Source organism: Zootoca vivipara, chromosome Z2 (assembly GCF_965207765.1).
Source record: "Zootoca vivipara chromosome Z2, rZooViv2.hap1.1, whole genome shotgun sequence".
NCBI lineage: Eukaryota > Metazoa > Chordata > Lepidosauria > Squamata > Lacertidae > Zootoca > Zootoca vivipara.
The window spans coordinates 33,241,567-33,260,547 of NC_142585.1; the positions used below are offsets into that span (position 1 = coordinate 33,241,567).

Sequence of the window (18,981 nt, forward strand, 5' to 3'; positions counted from 1 at the left end):
TGGCATGTTCCAAGTATGTTCCATGTTCCAAGTCTCATTTATTGCTTATGTTAATGGCTTGCCCAATATATCTATCTATCTATCTAGTTTTCCTTCTTCCTTTCAAAGTTGTGAATTTGTGCTGGCTGTGCTCAGTATGTGTTTCAGGATGGTAAGAAAAACGTAGTAGGTTGGATTCTTTCTCTAGACTTGGGTGGTTAGAACACATTTTTTAAAACATCTTTGTAGTGTAGTAAATACAGAAGGTTGATGCAGTGTTAGAAACTCAGAAATATAAGCTTGGCACCAATATAGCTCCTTAAACCAGTGTAATAGTCACCAAAACGGAATGCCTACCGGTAGTTGCCATTTTTGGGCCAGATGGATCGAAAGTCCAGTTCTTCAATAGGATGTATTGGCTCCTGAAATTCATCCTAATTGTGCAGATAAAATATAATGGATAGAATTTTATAGGATGTATTGCTAGTGTGTGAAAACAGTCAAGATCCCACAATCCCCAGACATGCACCTCCAGATGGTAGAGCCACCAGGTGCCATCCTGGCACTCAGGCATCTTCACTTGATCGCAAGTGGCCGAAAGCCAGGTGCAAAATGCGCCCGACAACTTTTGAACGCTGGGTTGATGTCTGATTTTGCAGAAGTCACAGAGGAGCTCATTCCCCACTCTTGTTCCTGCCACTGCATCATCATTATAAGGAGTTAAGATGTAATTCCAGTCTCTGAGCAAAGCAGATTCCCTCCCAGTCCTTCTCCAGAAATAGGCTCTTGTACCATCAGTTGTTATGAGCAAGGCCAGTTCTAAGGATTGCCCCATAAATGTGATTGCCCTGCCAGTTGTGCTCTTGTATGTATGAAGGACTTGGGGTGGGGTGGCGTAGGCTGCAGCCTTGGGCTGGCCCTGGCTTTGCAGGCTTAGTAGTCAGCTGCTATTTGTGATTGCCCTGCAAGCTTCTTCCTTGTATTCAAGAAAAGACTCATGGTGGGGAACCGTCCTCCTTCTCCTCCTCCTCCTTCTCCTTCCATGTCATAGAACTGGAGGGCCTAATGAGAGTTGGCTCCTTGTGATCAAAAGATCAAGCCCTCCACGATGTGTCTTCCCTCCGCCCTTTTCTAGAAATCATCGACTGATGTTTTGCTGTCCTCTCCCTGCTCTCCAGGCTGCATGGCTGGTCCCTGGGAATGGGATGCCCATCCCATCCAGGGATCGTAGAAAGACAACGATTCCTTCCCGAGGACCTGCTGCGGCTGCCTTGAACGCCAGCAAGTCGAGGAGGAGGAGGCAGGAGAAAGATGTCTGCTGCCACCTCAGCCATCCAGGCTCCCCAAGGCCCTGCGAACCCACCTCCCCCAGAGGTCACCAACTCAGCCAAGCCTGGGCGGAAGACCAACCAACTTCAGTACATGCAGAATGTGGTGGTGAAGACTCTGTGGAAACACCAGTTCGCCTGGCCTTTCTACCAACCTGTTGATGCAATTAAATTGAATTTACCAGTGAGTAATGTTTCTTATTTTTGAGGTGTTCCCCCACTTATTTAAAGGCTCCAACAAGGCGTCATCTGTGGTCATTAGGAATCATAGAACCCAAAATGCAATGCAGAAATCACAGCTATAGAATTCCCAATAGATGGTCTTCTGACTTCTGTTTAAAAACCTCCAACAAGCAAGAGTCCACCATCTTCCAAGTTCCATTGCCAAGCAGTTCTTACTGTCAGAAAGTTCTTCATACTGTTTAGTCAGAATCTCCTTTCTTATCATTTGAATCCTTTGGTTCAGGTCCTCCCCTCCCGGAGCAGCAGAAAACAAGCTTGCTCCATCTTCCATGGGACAGCTCCTTAGATAAAGGAGTTTCGGAGCAAGGTGTCACCAGTAGGCTGATGACACACACAGCTCTACTTCTCCCTGACATCTGAATCAGGAGAGAATGTGAAAGCTTTGGACCTGTGTCTGGATGTAGTGGTGGACTGGATGAGGGCCAGTAAACTTTGTTAGATTCCTGAGAAGGCAGAGGCTCTTAAGGTGGGTGGGTCCCATGTCTGTAGATAGGGCAACCCCACCCAGATCAGGTAACTTGCCTATCTCTGAAGGAGCAAGTGTGTAGTTTGGGGGTACTCCTGGATACATGGTTTTCACTAGAGGCCCAGGTGTTCTCTGTGGCTAGGAGTGCCTTCTAACAGCTTCATCTGGTTTGCTAATCACAGCCATTCCTGGACACTTGGACAGGGATACCCTGGCCACTGTATTCCATGCATAATCTTGAGCCTGGATCGCTGTAATGTGCTCTGTGTGGAGCGGCCTTGGGCCTGGTTTGCAAGCTCCACCTGGTGAAGAATGCAGCATCCAGATTACTAAGGAGAGAGTCTGGTTGAGAACACGGGACACCCTGCTCTGGCTGCCCATCTCCTACCAACCCCGGTTCAAGGTCCTTCTATTAACTTACAAAGCCCTGAACAACTGAGGTCCAGGGTACCTCAGGGAGTGCCTGAACCCTTGTGTCCCCCAAGGATCACTGAGATCCTCTGCAAGAGCATCATTTCCTGAGTTGGTAAGGCTCATTTGGCAGCAAGAAGAAACTAAGTCTTTAGCGTCATCGGCCCAGTCCTGTGGAACTGCCTGCCACTTCCATCTCAACCTTTAAATGCCTCCTGAAAACTTTTCTATTCCCTCAGATTTACACAGGAAATCAATACATCTTTTCCACAATAGTTAGCTGATTTTTTTTTTTAATCTTAACTTTTTATATGGCTTTATGTATAATGGTTGTAAACTGCTCTGATTTTTGTTGTTGTCTTAAAATTGGGATATATAAATATGCTTATAAATAAAATATGCCATCATCCCTGGTCATTGGCCACGCTTGCTGTGGATTACAGGAGATGGAGATATGTTTACTTAAATAAAATTACACCTCCAATTCCTGTAATTTCATAATGTAATGTAATTTTATTTCATAAAATTTATACCCTACTGGATTGTAAAAAAAAAGGAAAGAAAATGCCTCAACACGGTTTACAAAGAGAATTAAAAATAATAATTCTGTAATGAACAACATCTGGAGGGCCATGGATTTTCCATCCCCCACATTACAGTACACTTAACCATGGTTATGCTGCATATGATTACCTTAAACAGCGGTGGGAAACTTCCTTCAGCATGTGGGCTGCATTCCTGTGTGATCTGCCTTTCGGGGGCCACAAACCTTCACCCTGGGTGGCTTTCTGCCACTGGTGTGTGACTCCCCAAAAGGTTCCCTATAGGTCCCTCTAGCTGAAACGGTCCCGCACCCTCCCCAAATAATTAATAAACAATGAGATTTCCCTCCTCTCAACAGGATTACCACAGAATAATTAAAAACCCGATGGATATGGGGACTATCAAGAAACGGCTAGAGCACAACTATTACTGGAGTGCCAGTGAATGTATGCAGGATTTCAACACCATGTTTACAAATTGCTACATCTACAATAAGGTAACGGATCTGAACCCCAGGGGCTGAGATGTATGTTGTCGGGCATTGTGTCCTTTTCGTATTCTGAGGAAGTCGGGGCTATGAAACAAACCAGACGAGAACTGTAGTGCTCTGTAGTACTCTGAAGAACTGTAGTACTCTGAAGATGACCAGACACTGTTAAAAACACCTAACTCTGCCTATAATGTGGCAGTGTGGGCCTGCAAAAATGGCTCATTTTGCAGCTCACATTGTGTCCTCTTGTAACCAGCTGGTGGAGTTATTCTGGAGGGTCTGAGGGTTACTGACTCCCACTGTAGGGGAGGGAGCCCTTGAAGACCTGCTGTGATCAACTGGCTACACACTTTTGAGGATAAACTCGCTCAGCTTTGGAGGGATCATGACTCTGTGCTTGTTGCAGCTCTGGTTGAAGAACCCATTGCTGCCATGAAGGGTGTGTTGTGGGATCAGTTTCTCCTCATGCAATCAGCTGATGTGGATGAGATGCTGGTGGCAATGCGTCCGGACTGCATGCAACCTTGACCCCTAACTCCTGGCTTATTAGATCTAGCATAGTGGGACTGACTGGTTGGGTTCAGAGTGTGATTAATGCTTTGCTGCATGAGTGGTTTCCTACTGACATCAGTCAGGCACCTTTGATCAGCCGCCTTAGTGCTGTTACAGGTGCCACGTAATACTTGTTCCATGTTTGTAAGAACTCAATATTTTGAAACTTCTTGCCTATTGATATCGGACGGACACTTTCACTGTACTTGTTTCAGCACCTGCTGAAAGCAATTTTGTTTAGATAAGTTTACCCAGATGTTTTAGAAGATTTTGATCTGTTTTTTAAATTTTTTGAAAGTTTTAAATCCTTGCTGTTAATTTTTCTAAGTGATGATCTTAATTGTCTTTTTCTTTCTTTGCAAACCATTTGAGGTCTTTCCCCACCACACCTAAGTGGTGTACAGTATGAATGTTATGAAGCAAACAAATAAATAGATGTGAGGCGTTGAGCCTTCCTGTGTGTCCTCCCCATGACTTCATGCTTTCTCCCACCCCGTCTCCAGCCCACCGATGACATCGTTCTAATGGCCCAAGCCTTGGAGAAGATCTTCCTTCAAAAAGTCGCTCAGATGCCACAGGAAGAGGTTGAGCTCTTGCCTCCGGTTCCGAAAGGCAAAGCGCGGAAGATGGCTGGCAGCGGGCACAGCACAGGTTGGGATGGCATCTGTCATAGAACCATAGAATTGTAGAATTGGGTGCATCCTCTAGCATCATTTAGTCCAACCCCCTGAAATGCAAGTGGATTATTTATGAATGAAACAAATGGGGAAAGGGGTGTAGCTCAGAGGCAGAGTGTCTGCTTTGCATTCAGAAGGTCCCAAGTTCAGTCTCTGACAGCAGCTTGTAGGACTGCAGAAGTGTCCCTCTTCGAAACCCTGGAGAGTGGCTGCCAGTCAGTGTGGACACTATTGAGTTGGATGGACCAAATGTCAGACTTGTATAAGGCATCTTCCTGTGCTCCTGTTGAACACAGCTCTTTATTCAGAACCATGAGGACTAGAATCTTAATCTTTAGGGGGAGGGTCGTAGCTCAGGGATGGAGTGTTTGCTTGGCATGCAGGAAGACCCAGGTTAAGCTGCCAATGGCATCTCCAGGTGCTTGAGGAGAGCTTTGCCTAGAGAGCTGCTGCCTGTCAGTGTAGACAGTGCTGCACAAGATGGACCAGTGGTCTGGCTATGTGGAACGCAGCTTCCTATGTTCCTATCTAATGAAGCCCTGTATTCAGAACCATGAGGACTAGAATCTTGTTCTCAGAAACATTAAGGGCTAGCAATTTTCCCCCAAGTTACAGAGAAGGAGCTGAGGTTCAGGTAGAGGATTTTAATTATTTAGAACTTTCCTATGGCTCTCTTCACTCAAAAAGGATCACAGGAGTGGCTTAAAACAAGACAAGTCCCTCCCCATAGGCTTAGGGTTTTTTTTTTATTAAAACAACAACAACAACAACCATAAAAACAACAGATGAGGGAAAAGGGAGATGGATGGGAAGAGGAACAGTAAACTTAAATAATATTATTCTTAAATAATAGCTGTTTTCATGATTCAGAAATAGTTCAGAGGTAGGGCTGTGTGATATCTGGTTTTCAATATGACAATATATCACCAGCTAAACATTACAATATTTCAGTATATCATGATGCTTGAAATAAAGCTGGAACTATGTAGAGGTGAATGTGGTAATGCCCTGGTAATGCTCCTACTTATGGGTCTAACTCTAAAATTGATAGATTTTTATTTACCTTTAACATACAATATTGTTCAACTGTTATATTATAGTACTACTGTACTAATAATGTTTAAATTAGCACATTTTCTCTAACATTAAAGCTGTAGAAGTATTTCAGTAGCATAGATATCAAAGGTAAGGTGAGAGAATGTTTCCTTAAAAAATAAATTACATTACGAAACAAGAAAAAAGCCGGTTCACAATCACTGTCACACTTTTAGATATTCAAATATTTATCACTATTGAGTCTTCATTGAAAGTCATCCCACAACACCAGTTATTAGAATGTTTGTTAATTTTATTTTCTAAACCAGGCCAAAATAGGGAAAATGAAATGGATAAATTTTAACAGAACAACAAAAAAATGCTAAACAAAATTTATATTTTTAGTGCCAGTGGAATCTGCATTTCTTTTATAATCCAGGCCAAACCAGAAAGAATGGATAGAATTTTACAGAATAACAAAGATTAAAAATTCTCTCTCTCTCTCTGTATATATGTACAAGGAAAATTTGATGCATTATACGAAAATTTACTCATTGATAGAGTGCTTCAACAGTAACGTTACAGATTTCTGGAGAATATATTAATGTTAATATATTAATAATAACAAATGTGTGAGAAAGCAAATGGGCAAGGGGAGATTTGAGAATTGAGTCCTAGGGTAGGGAGGAGGGTCTGGAGGAGAAAATGAGGCGCACAATGAGGGAGACACAGAGACAATTTTGCGTGCACGTGTGCGTACACACACACACACACACACACACACACACACCACATATAGATGAGGAAAAGAGGGAAGTGGCCAGAGCAGTGTGTTTTTCTTTCTTTTAATCTGAAACAACTATGGAGCATGTTCCTCTGCAGTTTCTTTGGGACTGGGGTGGTGGTGGAGGGGCGGGGGGCGGGAGAGCTAATTTAAAGTTAAGAAGAGGAGCTGCTGCCTGCTAGCAGAGAGAGGCTAAGTTAATTTATATATATAACTGCTCTGTGTATTCACAAAAACAAAACGCGCACAAACACGGGAGGTGGGGAGGGAGGGACACACACAGACACAGAGGCCACACCCACAACCAATAAGCACAGCAGGGGGAAGAAGGAAACTGCTCTAATGCCACAGCAGTGTGTTTTTCTTCCTTCTAATCTGAAGCATGTTTCTCTGCAGCTTGCTTGGGATAGGGGAAGCGGAGGGGTGGGAGGGGAGGGGAAGAGCTACTTTAGAGTAAAGTTAAGGCGACCTGCCAACAGAGAGAGGCTGGGTTAATTAAAACAGCAGCAGCAGCAGCAGCATCAACAACAACAACACAAGGTGTTCTCCTTCTTCACAGAAACAAAACGCACACACAAACACAAAAATGGGAGTGGGGAAGGAGGGAGACATACACACAGACCACCGCACACCCACAACAAGCACAACAAGGGAAAGAGGGAAGCGGCTCTTATGCTAGAGCAGTGTGTTTTGCTTTTTACTACTCCCCCAGTTTATATTTTTATGTGGGAACAGGAGGAGGAAGGAGGCTCCAGTTTCAGCAAGAGCCTGGCGTCTCTGAGGGAGGGAAGTTCCCGCTCGCAGGTTGTTGAGCTCCGCCTGCTCAGGAGACAGAGCGCTCAGGCCGGAGTTAGAGTTAGGAGCGGTCAGAGTTTGGCTGTATGCATGCGTGCACACACACACACACGATATCTCCAAGAACTATTTTTGCCTGCCGCTGAGGAGGCAGGCAGGGGGGACGGAGAGCTTAGGCAGAGAGGACACACAAAGTTTCTAAGTGAGCGATTTTTGTGTTCGCCTGCTGCTGCTGCTGCTGTGACAGGAAGCACAGACGATCAGTTGAAGCAGAGTTAGCAACAGCAATGGCTGCGACAGGACAGGAAGCAGCACTGGCTTCCCGATTTTTGCAATATCATGCTTTTTTAGTATTGCACACAAGCACACACATGACTCACGATATATTGCCAGGTAATTTTTAAAAAAATGGTTATCACAATTTGCTCTTAATATTGATATAAGACACTATATTGATATATCGCCCAACTCTATTCAGGGGTAGAAAACGCCTGTTGGAGCTTGCTTATCGGCAAAGCTAATGGAACAAGAAGTTGCAGACCTTGCAGTCATGAAAGAGGTGGCACACAAGGAAGAAGGGACAGGGAGGGAAGAGGGGAAAGAAGAAGAAAACAGCAAACTTGGGCACCGTTTCTTAAACAGTAGTTATCATCATGACCAGCTGGGTTAGAATGTTTCTGATTGAGCTGGCCTTCATCCCCAAAAGAACCAGGAGGGGTTTGCTACTTTGACCCTTTTCTCTCTTGTTTTTCTTTTTTAAAAAAACAACAACAACCAGGAGCTCAGCACCCAGCAGCCTTATCTTCCGTGTCTCCATCAGCCCCCTTCCAGAATGTCCCTCCCTCCGTGTCGCAGACGCCAGTCATCGCTGCTACACCCGTGCCAACCATCACCGCGAACATCTCCCCCATTGCTGCGGCCCCTGCTGCTGCGCCCCCACTGCCTCCCCCTCCTGCTGCCACTCCCATCATGCCTGTGGTAACTGCTATGTCACCTATTGTCAAGGTAAGCAAAAGAAAATAAATCCAAACCACAGGAATCATAGAGTAGGAAGTACCTTTTATCATACAGTATGTGGTGGACATGTAAAATGGCTAAGAGCTTCTGGGAGATGATACATAATGAATTGAAAAGAAAAATGTTTAAAGGGAAATTTGTAAAAAGACCGGAGGTTTTCTTTTAGGAATAATTGATGCAGATATACCTAGAGATCAGAAAAATCTCGTATGCAACCACAGCAGCCTGAATGGTATATGCTCAGAAATGGAAGCAGGGCGTAATACCAACAAAGGAATGGCAGATAATATTGATAGAATATTTAGTAATGGCTAATTTGACTAGTAGACTAAGAGACCAGGTTGAAAACATTTTTAAGAAAGACTGGAAAAGATTTGCAGCATACTTGAAAAATTACTGTAAACTAAAATGTTAGCAGGGTTTGAATAAATTCAGCAGTATGAAGTATATTGAATAAAACTGAAAAAGAGAGATTCAGGTAGGTAGTCGTGTTGGTCTGACGCAGTCGAAATAAGCAAATTAAAAAATTGTCCAGTAGCACCTTAGACACCAACTAAGTTTGCTCTGGGTATAAGCTGAAGAAGTGTGCATGCACACGAAAGCTTATACCCAGAACAAACTTAGTTGGTTTCTAAGGTGCTAGTGGGCAATTTTTAATTTTTTAAAATTAATTTTGAAAAGGAGAGAATACAGAATAATTAGAATTTGGAGTGGCAATGGGTTCATAAAATGAAGCATGGAAGGTGGCGGAAAGGAAAATTGATGATAAATGTATGATTTGTATTTTGGTAAAATGTCATTGTGCAAACTACGTAAAATTGAAAATGATAATAAAGTCTTTTTAATTATTAAAAAGAAAAAAGAAAGAAAATGATAAATAATTTAAAAAGAAAAAGAAAAAAGAGGTGCAATTGGGGATTGAACCCGGGACCCTCCTACATACGCTACCAGTGATCTATGGCCCATCCAAAGCAAGATTCTAGACTTCATAGTTGTGAATAAAAGGCCCATGCATTCATCATTTATTATTTGTAGCCTCTCCTTTTAAAAGAAAATTAATTAAAAAATAATTGTGGTTGTGTGTGTGTATTCCTTTGGATTTCAGAAAAAGGGAGTGAAGCGGAAAGCGGACACAACTACCCCGACCACATCAGCCATCACAGCCAGTCGGAGTGAGTCGCCCACCCCGCTGTTGGACTCCAAGCAGGCCAAGGTGGTGGCCCGGCGGGAGAGCGGTGGCCGGCCCATCAAGCCGCCCAAGAAGGACCTGGAGGATGGGGAGGTGCCCCAGCACGCGGGGAAGAAGGGGAAGCTCTCCGAACACCTCAAGTACTGTGACAGCATCCTCAAGGAGATGCTCTCCAAGAAGCATGCAGCATACGCTTGGCCCTTCTACAAGCCAGTGGACGCTGAGGCTCTGGAGCTGCACGACTACCATGACATCATCAAGCACCCAATGGATCTCAGTACTGTGAAAGTATGTCCCCTGTTAATCTTGATTCATTGTGTTGATAGCCCACCTTTTCCTGCTCCCTTTTCACAGCACAGGTAGGTTAGGTCAGGCCAGGCTGAGAGAGGCAGTGACTGTGAGCCAAGGTCACACCCATTGAGCTTTGTGACGGAGTGGGAGGATTTGAAGTTCCTAGGCCAACACTCTTAACTGCTATATCACTTTTTTAAAAAGGCCTATTAACATTTTCATAATGAAAAATAAGGGCAAGCTAAAAGGAGACTAGGAAATTTTTGCATGCCTGGATAGGCTTGCCCAAACAAAAAGGTTTTAAGCAAGCACCAGATAGGGTGTAGTGTACTGTCAATAGGCAGGGAGTTCTACAGGCAGGGAGTTTTGAGTACTTAAAAGCGCAGAGTAGGCATTATGTGGCACATGTAACAGTGCCAGTTCTATGGACTGAAGCAGTCAAGTGCTTATACAGGGTGAGTCTTTTAAAAGAGGCCCCGTGGAACATGTGTATATGAGCAAGGCAATCTCACTGGTAAACTGGTCCCAAGTTAAGGGCTTAATACACTAACCTTAACAGCTTGAACTTGTCCCAGTTGCAAATCCTACCGGTATGTTTATTATTTAATTCATGCCCAGCCCTCCCTCCCCAAGGAGCTCAGGGCAGTAAACAGGTACAGTGGTGCCTCGCTTAACAAATGCCCTGCTTAACGAAATTTCCGCTTAACAAAAGGATTTTTCGAGCGAAGGTTGCCTCGCTAGACGAATCCGTTTTACGAAAAAATCGTCTAGCGAATCGCAGTTTCCCATAGGAATGCATTGAAATTCAATTAATGCGTTCCTATGGGCAAAAAAAAAATCCAAAAAAATTCAATGCATTCCTATGGGATTCGCTAGACAAATTTTTCGTTATAAGAAAAGACCCGTGGAACGAATTAAATTCGTCTAGCGAGGCACCACTGTATACCGTTTAAAAGAAAAACAGCGCTGGAGCATTTAAAAACCATTATAATTAAAAGCATGTAAAATGCAGTCACAATTTAAAATGTTTTAAATCCAATGATTCTGGGGTTGCCAGGAACTGTCTTCTTCAGCCACCACAAGCTTGGGTTAAGAGGGTCATACGTCAATGTTTTCAAACCCCTCCTGAAAGTTAATAATGTTGGGACAAGTGCTTCTCACCAGAGTGGGCTTTCCTCAACTAAGAAGCCACCACAGAGAAGACCCTGTCACGGGTCAAAACTAACCAGGCAGCACCCAGGGACTACCATCAGAGGCAGCTGCCAGGCAGATGCTGGCATTGGAAGAGGGGGAGTCGTGGCCTAACCCATCAACAGTGGGCTTATTTTTGCTGCTCCTCCAATGCTTGCTGGCAGATTTCCAATATATAATCATATAATTTTAGGGTTCTGGGGTCAAGGGTAATCTAGTCCAACCCCCTGAATTGCAGGAATCACAGCTCAAGAATCCCTGATGGATGACCATCCAACTTCTGCTTTAAAATCTCAAATGAAGGAGAGTCCACCACCTTCACAGCATGCATGACCAAAATTCAAATTCCACATAACATACTCTCAGTTGTATCATTTGATTCCTGTAGCATTTCTAAGCATTAAAGGTGCTTGTAAATAATTTCTCTCTCTCTCTGCAGTGACCATAGTAGTTTGTCAATGGTTTCCTGCCCTGCTCCACATTAAACTCAGCCTTAAAAATAAAAAAGCTTCCTCCATCTGTGATTCCAAGTTGATTAGGGCTTTTTTGACCTGTTACCCAACTTTCTCCCTCTCCATTCTTCCTTCCCTCACGACTTTCTTGTATTTGCAGAAAAAAATGGATGTTCGGGACTATCAAGATGCCCAGAGCTTTGCGGCGGACATCCGGTTAATGTTCTCTAATTGTTATAAGTACAACCCTCCAGACCATGAAGTCGTGGCTATGGCCAGGAAGCTTCAGGTAAAGTGATGGACAAAATGGAACCAGAACAGCGACTCAAAAACTGATATGAGAAATAAAATAATTTCCTTGTTAAAGGTCCTATGAGGCTTTGGATTGTGCCTAATTCCCCTTGCCTGCCTCTGAAATAATGCACTTCTGTCCCTGATTTGGCCTATCCCAGGGAAGTGACTCAGGCAGAGAAGCGACAAGCAGCCTCCTCATAGGAGCAGAGTGGATCATTTCTGCCCATCTGCATTGGGGACACTTTTAGAGCAGAGGTGGTCAAGTAAGTCCAGCTGGTGGGCCAGAACTTTTTCTCCTCTCCTCCCACTGGGCAAAATTATGACAGGTGAGTGAGGATTCCAGCCTGTCAGTCACCTGATGTCATGGTGATATTGGGTGACCTGGGGTTTTTTTGCCTGAGCAGTTGGGGGGGGGGGGTAAAGTCATGCAGGCAGAGGGAGGTCTTTGTAAGCGCTGATAATTAAGTGGATGACTCTGGTTAGCTGACAGGTGAGGCATTTTTAGACAAGCTGGGTGAAAGTCAAGTGAGCTTGGTTTGGTTGGCATAATTGGGCCCATGGACAGGAGTGTCCCTTTGGGGGGGGAGCTATCATTTTTTGTAATGAGATTTTTATTAAAGTTTCTTAATAACACAATAAAATAGCTGCTACAAAAAAATGCAAACAGAATAAGTAGAATATGGAGTCCTCGCTTAAAAGTACTTCTTAGCCCTTACCACCTAAAGGGGACAGTAGTTCATTCCCAGCTCTCACCTGGAATCTTTCCTTTCTTCTCCCAGCATTTTGCCCTGAAAGACTGACATTTCCATGTACAGTACTTTAAAAAATATGATTATTTAAAACATTCAGTCCATGCTAACAACCATCTTCTCTATTTTCTGTTAAACAATATTTCTTTTAAGTCAAGAATCAATCATTTCTTTTCCCCACAAAAAGCTTAAGATGGGTTCCTGAATTGTTATAATTGGTACCTGTCAACCATATTTTTTCTTTAACATTAACTTTATCTCCATTAATTCCCACCAGCATTATTCCATATTGACTGACAGTAAATTCTTCTCTCTGTGTCCATTTTAAATCTATCCAGTGTGGTCACATATTGGGATCATATTATATATTTTTCTTATTATATATCCATTAGTCCATGTCCTATGTCTTCAAATTCCATTTCCTGTTGTGTTTTCATTTCCTGTTGTATTTATGACAGCATCCCAATCTGCTCTTCTAGGACCTTTGATTTTTTTTGTTTTCCCCAGTCTTTTTCCATAGAGAATAGCATAAATTTAGCAGCAGTATTCTCTGAATTCACTCCAAATTGACTGCAGAATAGACTTTCTGTCTGCTAGAACTGAAGAAAGGGCAGGAATGAAGTATTTCCCAGTGCTTCCCCTCTCTCAACTCCATCAATGCCATATCCAGATAATTCTCCATATCACTATTCATGATTTTATCTTCTCCTCCAAATCCTTGTATGGAAGGCATTTCAGTTTCAGCATCTGCTTCCTTTAATTTAGCTATTTATCATCCAGTCCTGCTAGCTTTTCATCAATTTGGTTTGAAGCACAGAATTGGAAAGTTGGAAGGAACCCTCAAGGGGTATCTAGTCTAATCTCCTGCAGTGTAGAAATAACAGCTAAATGTGAGAGGGTTCTGGAACTGGACTGCATCAAAGCAGATTATGGCCATGATCTCTTTGAGCAACCAATATCTGTCCCATCTTTTTTTGGGGGGGGGAGTGACTCAGCAATGATGCTCTTGTGTTTCACATCCTTGCCTTTGTTCCAAATAGTTTATGTTTTTGAATGGGGGGTTGGGGAGAAAGGAGAAAGTGGGTGGGTGGGTGGGTGGGGGACTTGCTGCCATGGAAAGTGGTGATGGCCACCAATCTGAAACAACAACTACTACTACTACTTATTATTATTATTATTTATACCCCGCCCATCTGGCTGGGTTTCCCCAGCCACTCTGGGCGGCTTCCAACAGAATATTAAAATACAATAATCTATTAAACATTAAAAGCTTCCCTAAACAGATGTCTCCTAAAAGTCTGGTAGTTGTTTTTCTCTTTGACACCTGGTGGGAGGGTGTTCCACAGGGCGGGTGCCACTACCAAGAAGGCCCTCTGCCTGGTTCCCTGTAACTTGGCTTCTCGCAGCGAGGGAACCGCCAGAAGGCCCTCGGCACTGGACCTCAGTGTCCGGGCAGAATGATGGGGGTGGAGACGCTCCTTCAGGTATACTAGACCGAGGCCGTTTAGGGCCTTAAATGGCTTTAAAAGAGGAATAGACAAATTCACGGAAGGGATAAGGCTATCAATGGCTGCTAGCTATGGATGCTTTAGCTGAGATTCTAGCATTGTAGTGGGTTGGACTTGGATGATCCTTGGGGTACCTTCCAACTCTACAGTTCTGTGATTATTTGATTCTATGGCTGTGCTCTTTCTCTATGGTCAGAGGCAATGATATTTTGAATACCAGTTGCTGGGAACCACAGAAGGAAAGAGGGCTCTTGTGCTTGGATGCTACTTGCGTGCTTCCTTTTGGGGCACCTGGGTGGCCATTGTAAGAACAGGATGCTGGACTGGATGTGGCCAGTGGCTTATCTTATGTCCTTAGAAGGGTTGTGGACTCTTTCTGCCCCCTCTACAAACCTCTCTCTTTCATATGCTCTCTCTCCACACGCAGGACGTCTTTGAGATGAGGTTTGCCAAGATGCCGGATGAGCCGGCAGAGCCCCTGGCCCAGCCCCCGCAGACGGCACCGGTTGTCAGCAAAAGCATGGAAAGCAGCCATAGCAGCGAGGAGAGCTCCTCCGACTCGGACAGCTCAGACTCGGAAGAGGAAAGAGCCACACGGCTGGCTGAGCTGCAGGAGCAGGTGAGAGGTGGCCCCATGCCAGAAGCCCTCTTCCACACAATACACAGTTAACCTGTGGAACTCAGTCCTGCAAGAGGCAGTGATGGCCACTAACATGGAAGGCTTTGGAAGACGATTGGACAGGTTAAGGGAGGAGAAGGCTATCAATGGCTTTTAGGCATGATGGCTTTGTCCTACGTCCACTATCGGAGGCAGTGATGCTTCTGAATGCTAGTTGCTAGGAATCGCAGGTCTTGCCTGTGGGCTTCCCTTTGGGGCATCTGGTTGGCCACTGTCAGAACAGGATGCTGTTCTGGGCCACTAGCCTGATCCAGATTCTTATGTTCTTATGGCCCTTAAAAAAAACAACATTGAGATCTCATTCCCAGTGGGTTCCAGGCCAAGCTCCAATTAAAGCCCCTCTACACATGAGCTTGCTTGACATTTTGGTACCTATGAATATGTCTGTGAAAAAATCTATAGTGTTCAGCCAGCACACATATGGTTCTGGAAGTCTTCAGCTTGAGAACCACCTCGGCAAAATAACTTATTTTGGAGTATAGGTCACTTAGCCTCAGTTGGGCTGATCTGTAATATGAGAGCTAAGACTTGCCTCTGAAGAATTATAATGATCATTTACTGGTTTGAAACAAGGTTCTGCTTTTTTGTGTTTATAAAGTAAACTGCAACAAATGCAAGATTCTTTCTTTTTTTAAAAAAAAAAATTGGTGCCTGAAGGCATACATTGCGTGGTTCTTATAATGCAAAAAAATACATTATGAAAAAAGAATTGCAAGTGGGGGAAATGGCTGCTGGCCCTTGCACTTTGAGTGGCCTGGAGGGCTAGAAAGTTGGCCCTTTTAAAAGGAAAGAGAGGAAAAAATGAAAAGATTCTCAGGATTCCTTGGGAGACCAGAGTGTAATTTTTGTGTGTGTTCATGTGGCAAATTCAGATTGCGGGATCCCCTACCCTTCCCCCCCCTCCCTTCCCACCGAATGGATTCGCACTCAGGATGCACGATTAGCTTCCTCGCCTGTCTTCTTGTTCACACAGGACTGTTCCCGATCATTGAGGCAGTGCTACAAGGTCAATGACTCCCGAGACTGGAATGGATGGAATGTATTTGTTTATTTTAATTTTAATTTTAAAATTTTCGTTTTCTTATTGCTGTCCGGATATGTCAAGTTGTGTAGCATTAGCATAGCTATATATATATATATATATAATATCCTATCTATAAGCTGTGTTGCATGTGAGATAATTTTTCCGTCCTGCTGATCCAGTAAAGCTCTGGGCTTCAGCGGGCAGGGGGGGGGGGATTCTGCAGGTGTTTTGATAATAAATTTGTTTTAAAATAAATTGGGAATGAAAGGGGGAAAGAGAGAGGGTGACAAGAGGTCAAGAGCTTTGAGTTCTGATCCTTTTAACAGTCATGTAATTTTAAAAGCACCTGGATCTGGTCAATGATTAGAGAATGCTTAAAGCAAGACTGGAGAACATCAGTGGCCCATCAGCTGTTTGCTGGACTAAACTCCCATCAACCCCTGACTATTGCCCAAAATGGCTGGGGTGATAGTAGTTGAAGTCCAACAAGATACAGAGGGGCATGGGTTCCCCACCCTCTATCCAATGAGAGGGATTCCACTCTCACATGAGGGAATGGAATGTCTCTTCTAAATAGAGGCATCCTTCCATCTCTTGCATGCAGTGGTGGAATACTCCTCCTTAGATCAGGGGTGGGGGCCTGGGGGCCCTCTGGATGTTGTTGGACCACGATTCCCATCTGACCATTGTCAATGCTTGCTGGCTGGGGCGGATGGGAGCTGGGAGTCCAGTGTCATCTAGAGGGCATCACATATTTCTTACACCCGGTGTAGATAGGAATTGAGCTAGGTGGCCCGCTATAGACTATTTTGTTACAACAGTTTATATTCTAGAGGGCTTTTTTGAGTTTTGTTGCTCTTGGCATGGCAGGAGAGTAGGAAAAAAAACGAGATTGTGAGCCCCCAAGGGCAGGGCCTCATCACTGCTTTTAACTGATGCTTATCTTAGGAGTTTTGTTAAAGGATCTGATGATGATTTAGACAAAGTCCCATATTTCAGACTTCCTCCATTGGGCGGGGTGAACCTATTGGCGGAACATTCTCTTCTACAGCCAGTGCTGCTGAGTCCATAGAGTGTTTGCAATCCAAAGCGATAACCCAGTGCTCCCACCAGATTTCCTGAGAATCCCACTTTTTCTTTTTTTAAAATGATGGGCAAATTTCTAGTCCTCATAATAATTCTTTTAAAGGTGATGTCTCTGCTTCTTCCTGGGGTGGAGGTGGGACACACAGTGATATTGTTGACCCAAGTCTGTTGTGCTTGAACACTTTTAAAAAGGGACCCCTTGCTCTGTTTTTGTTCCATTTTTATTTTAGGACTGCCACATTCCATTCTCACTCAATCCTTAGTGCTTGGGGCAAGTTAAAAATGCAGGGATAGAAAGAGCAAAATGACATTAGATGGGACCCTATTCTGAATGTTGATGTGTTCATCCACCAGTTGACAGCCAAGCAAGGAAACGTTCAGGATTGGATGTTCACAGACCTCTGGGGGAAAAGACAGCCCCACAAGTGGGTAGGGGAGGCTACCAGCAAGGGCATCTCTTCTGCTGTTGAAGATTGGGGTTCCCAAACCTTGGTCTGTGGACCACAAGTAGACCACAAGCTTTATTCAGGTGGTCTGTGGTGTGTTTGTAAGCTTGTGGTTGAACATGGGAAAAGAGCCCATCAGTCATTGTACTGAGAGAGGCTTTTATTTCTTTAGAAGCAAGGATGGCCAATCAAACCTTCCTGCCTCCTACACCCAGAATAAAATAGGAATTAAAAAAGATACTGTATAGAGCAGGCATCTCCAAACTTCGGCCCTCCAGATGTTTTGTACTACAATTCCCATCATCCCTGACCACTGGTCCTGTTAGCTAGGGATCATGGGAGTTGTAGGCCAAAACATCTGGAGGGCCGCAGTTTGGGGATGCCTGGTATAGAGAAATGCAAGGTGCCGTCATGCTCTGCAGATTGCATGGCCGCCAGTAGGGGGCAGTGTCAACTACAGCATGAAGAACAGTCCACCTGTGCAGGTGAGCTGTTCAACAGGGAAGGGAAGCACTGCAAAGCACCTACTCCCTACACTAAAACGGCTTAGGGGGAGGGAAGGCTCTTCACACAAAAGTTGAAGCAGCACCCCCCCCCCAATTAAACACAGCTAGAGTGAGGTTTAATGGAAGGCGGAGTAGTCCTTCATAAAGTGGTTTAACAAGCTGCTTTGTGTAACACCTCCCCCTCCATTAAATGTGCCTGCAGTGAGGCTTAACATAGGAGGGTGAGGAGCTGTTTAGCAAGCCACTCTGTGAAGTGCCACCCCCCTCCTTTAAAAGGGGTGGCTCTTGGGGCAAGCTGTGGGGGGGGGGGTGGAATAGGGAGGAGAGGTTGGTCAGGTGTGGTGGAAAGCCAAAAGGGGTAGATGGGGTTAGCAAGTAAAGTGAACATGCGCAGTAGCCCCGTGTGTGGCATTTTCATTGGAAGACAGCTGACGAGGCAAGGCCTAGCACATTATAAAACGAAATTACAAGTTACAAAAAAAGCTTGACTAAACAATTTTTAGCAGGCAACAGAAGCCATGTATCTTCTTCACTCCCCTGGTGTCTGTGCCTTGGGAATATATCAGACGGGCAAAGCTTGCCCACCCTACCTCTGCAGGGATGTGTGAGAACTGACACCTCCATGGGGAAGTGCCTCTGAGGGTTGTTTTTTTTAACAGTCAAGTGGTATACAAATATTATGCAGACAGTCAATTGGGAGAGGGGGGTATGAAGCCACTGCTATTCATGCAGTTGTAGCCCAGATCATGGCAGGCACATATAGAGCCACCACACATGGTGTGGTAGCAGGAGCTAGTTGTTGGATTCTCGCCGATGGCATTTTGCCAGAAGCACTGCTTGGTGGTGGCCCCTGTAAGACCCTGCAGAAGGTGCAGCCAGCCCCAACCAGGGGGGGGGCATATGGGCCACTTGGCCCAGGCCTCCGAATCCAAAGGGGGTCTCGGTCAGCATATTCACAATCAGTAAAATGAAAAAAAAGTAACAAAAGGGATTTAAAAAGGGCCACATTATCTACCTGGCCCGGGCCTCTGCCTGGCTCTGCAAGGGCCTGGGTGCAGCCAGTGGTGAGATGATTTGTAGAATGAGAGAACATTGGCAAATATCCTTCAGCCACCAGGAAAGTAAGATAAAGGTAAAAGAGAGAGAATTTCGCCCAAATTTGATAGTTGTTGAATGTGATTTCTTTTCTCATTAATTGATGGAGAATGATCAAGGTGGGGTGGGAAATGCAGGAGGAATATTTTTT

At 44.4% G+C, this 18,981-nt stretch overlaps 1 protein-coding gene across 8 annotated transcripts in view; it reads left to right on the plus strand.

Annotated features, from left to right (window-relative positions):
- BRD3 (bromodomain containing 3) overlaps nt 1–18,981 on the plus strand; it is a 33,242-nt gene that overhangs the window by 8,091 nt on the left and 6,170 nt on the right. For 3 of the 8 annotated variants that reach the window (XM_035113130.3, XM_088664733.1, XM_060270545.2), the window contains exons 2-9: nt 1,158–1,491; nt 3,329–3,466; nt 4,516–4,663; nt 8,082–8,308; nt 9,426–9,797; nt 11,604–11,732; nt 14,422–14,613; nt 15,647–15,712. In XM_035113130.3, the coding sequence (XP_034969021.1) occupies nt 1,291–1,491; nt 3,329–3,466; nt 4,516–4,663; nt 8,082–8,308; nt 9,426–9,797; nt 11,604–11,732; nt 14,422–14,613; nt 15,647–15,712 (1,473 nt within the window). In that variant the 5' untranslated portion in view covers nt 1,158–1,290. The remainder of the gene's footprint in view (nt 1–1,157; nt 1,492–3,328; nt 3,467–4,515; nt 4,664–8,081; nt 8,309–9,425; nt 9,798–11,603; nt 11,733–14,421; nt 14,614–15,646; nt 15,713–18,981) is intronic. The other 5 variants (XM_035113133.3, XM_088664736.1, XM_088664737.1 and 2 more) reach the window with 2 other exon arrangements.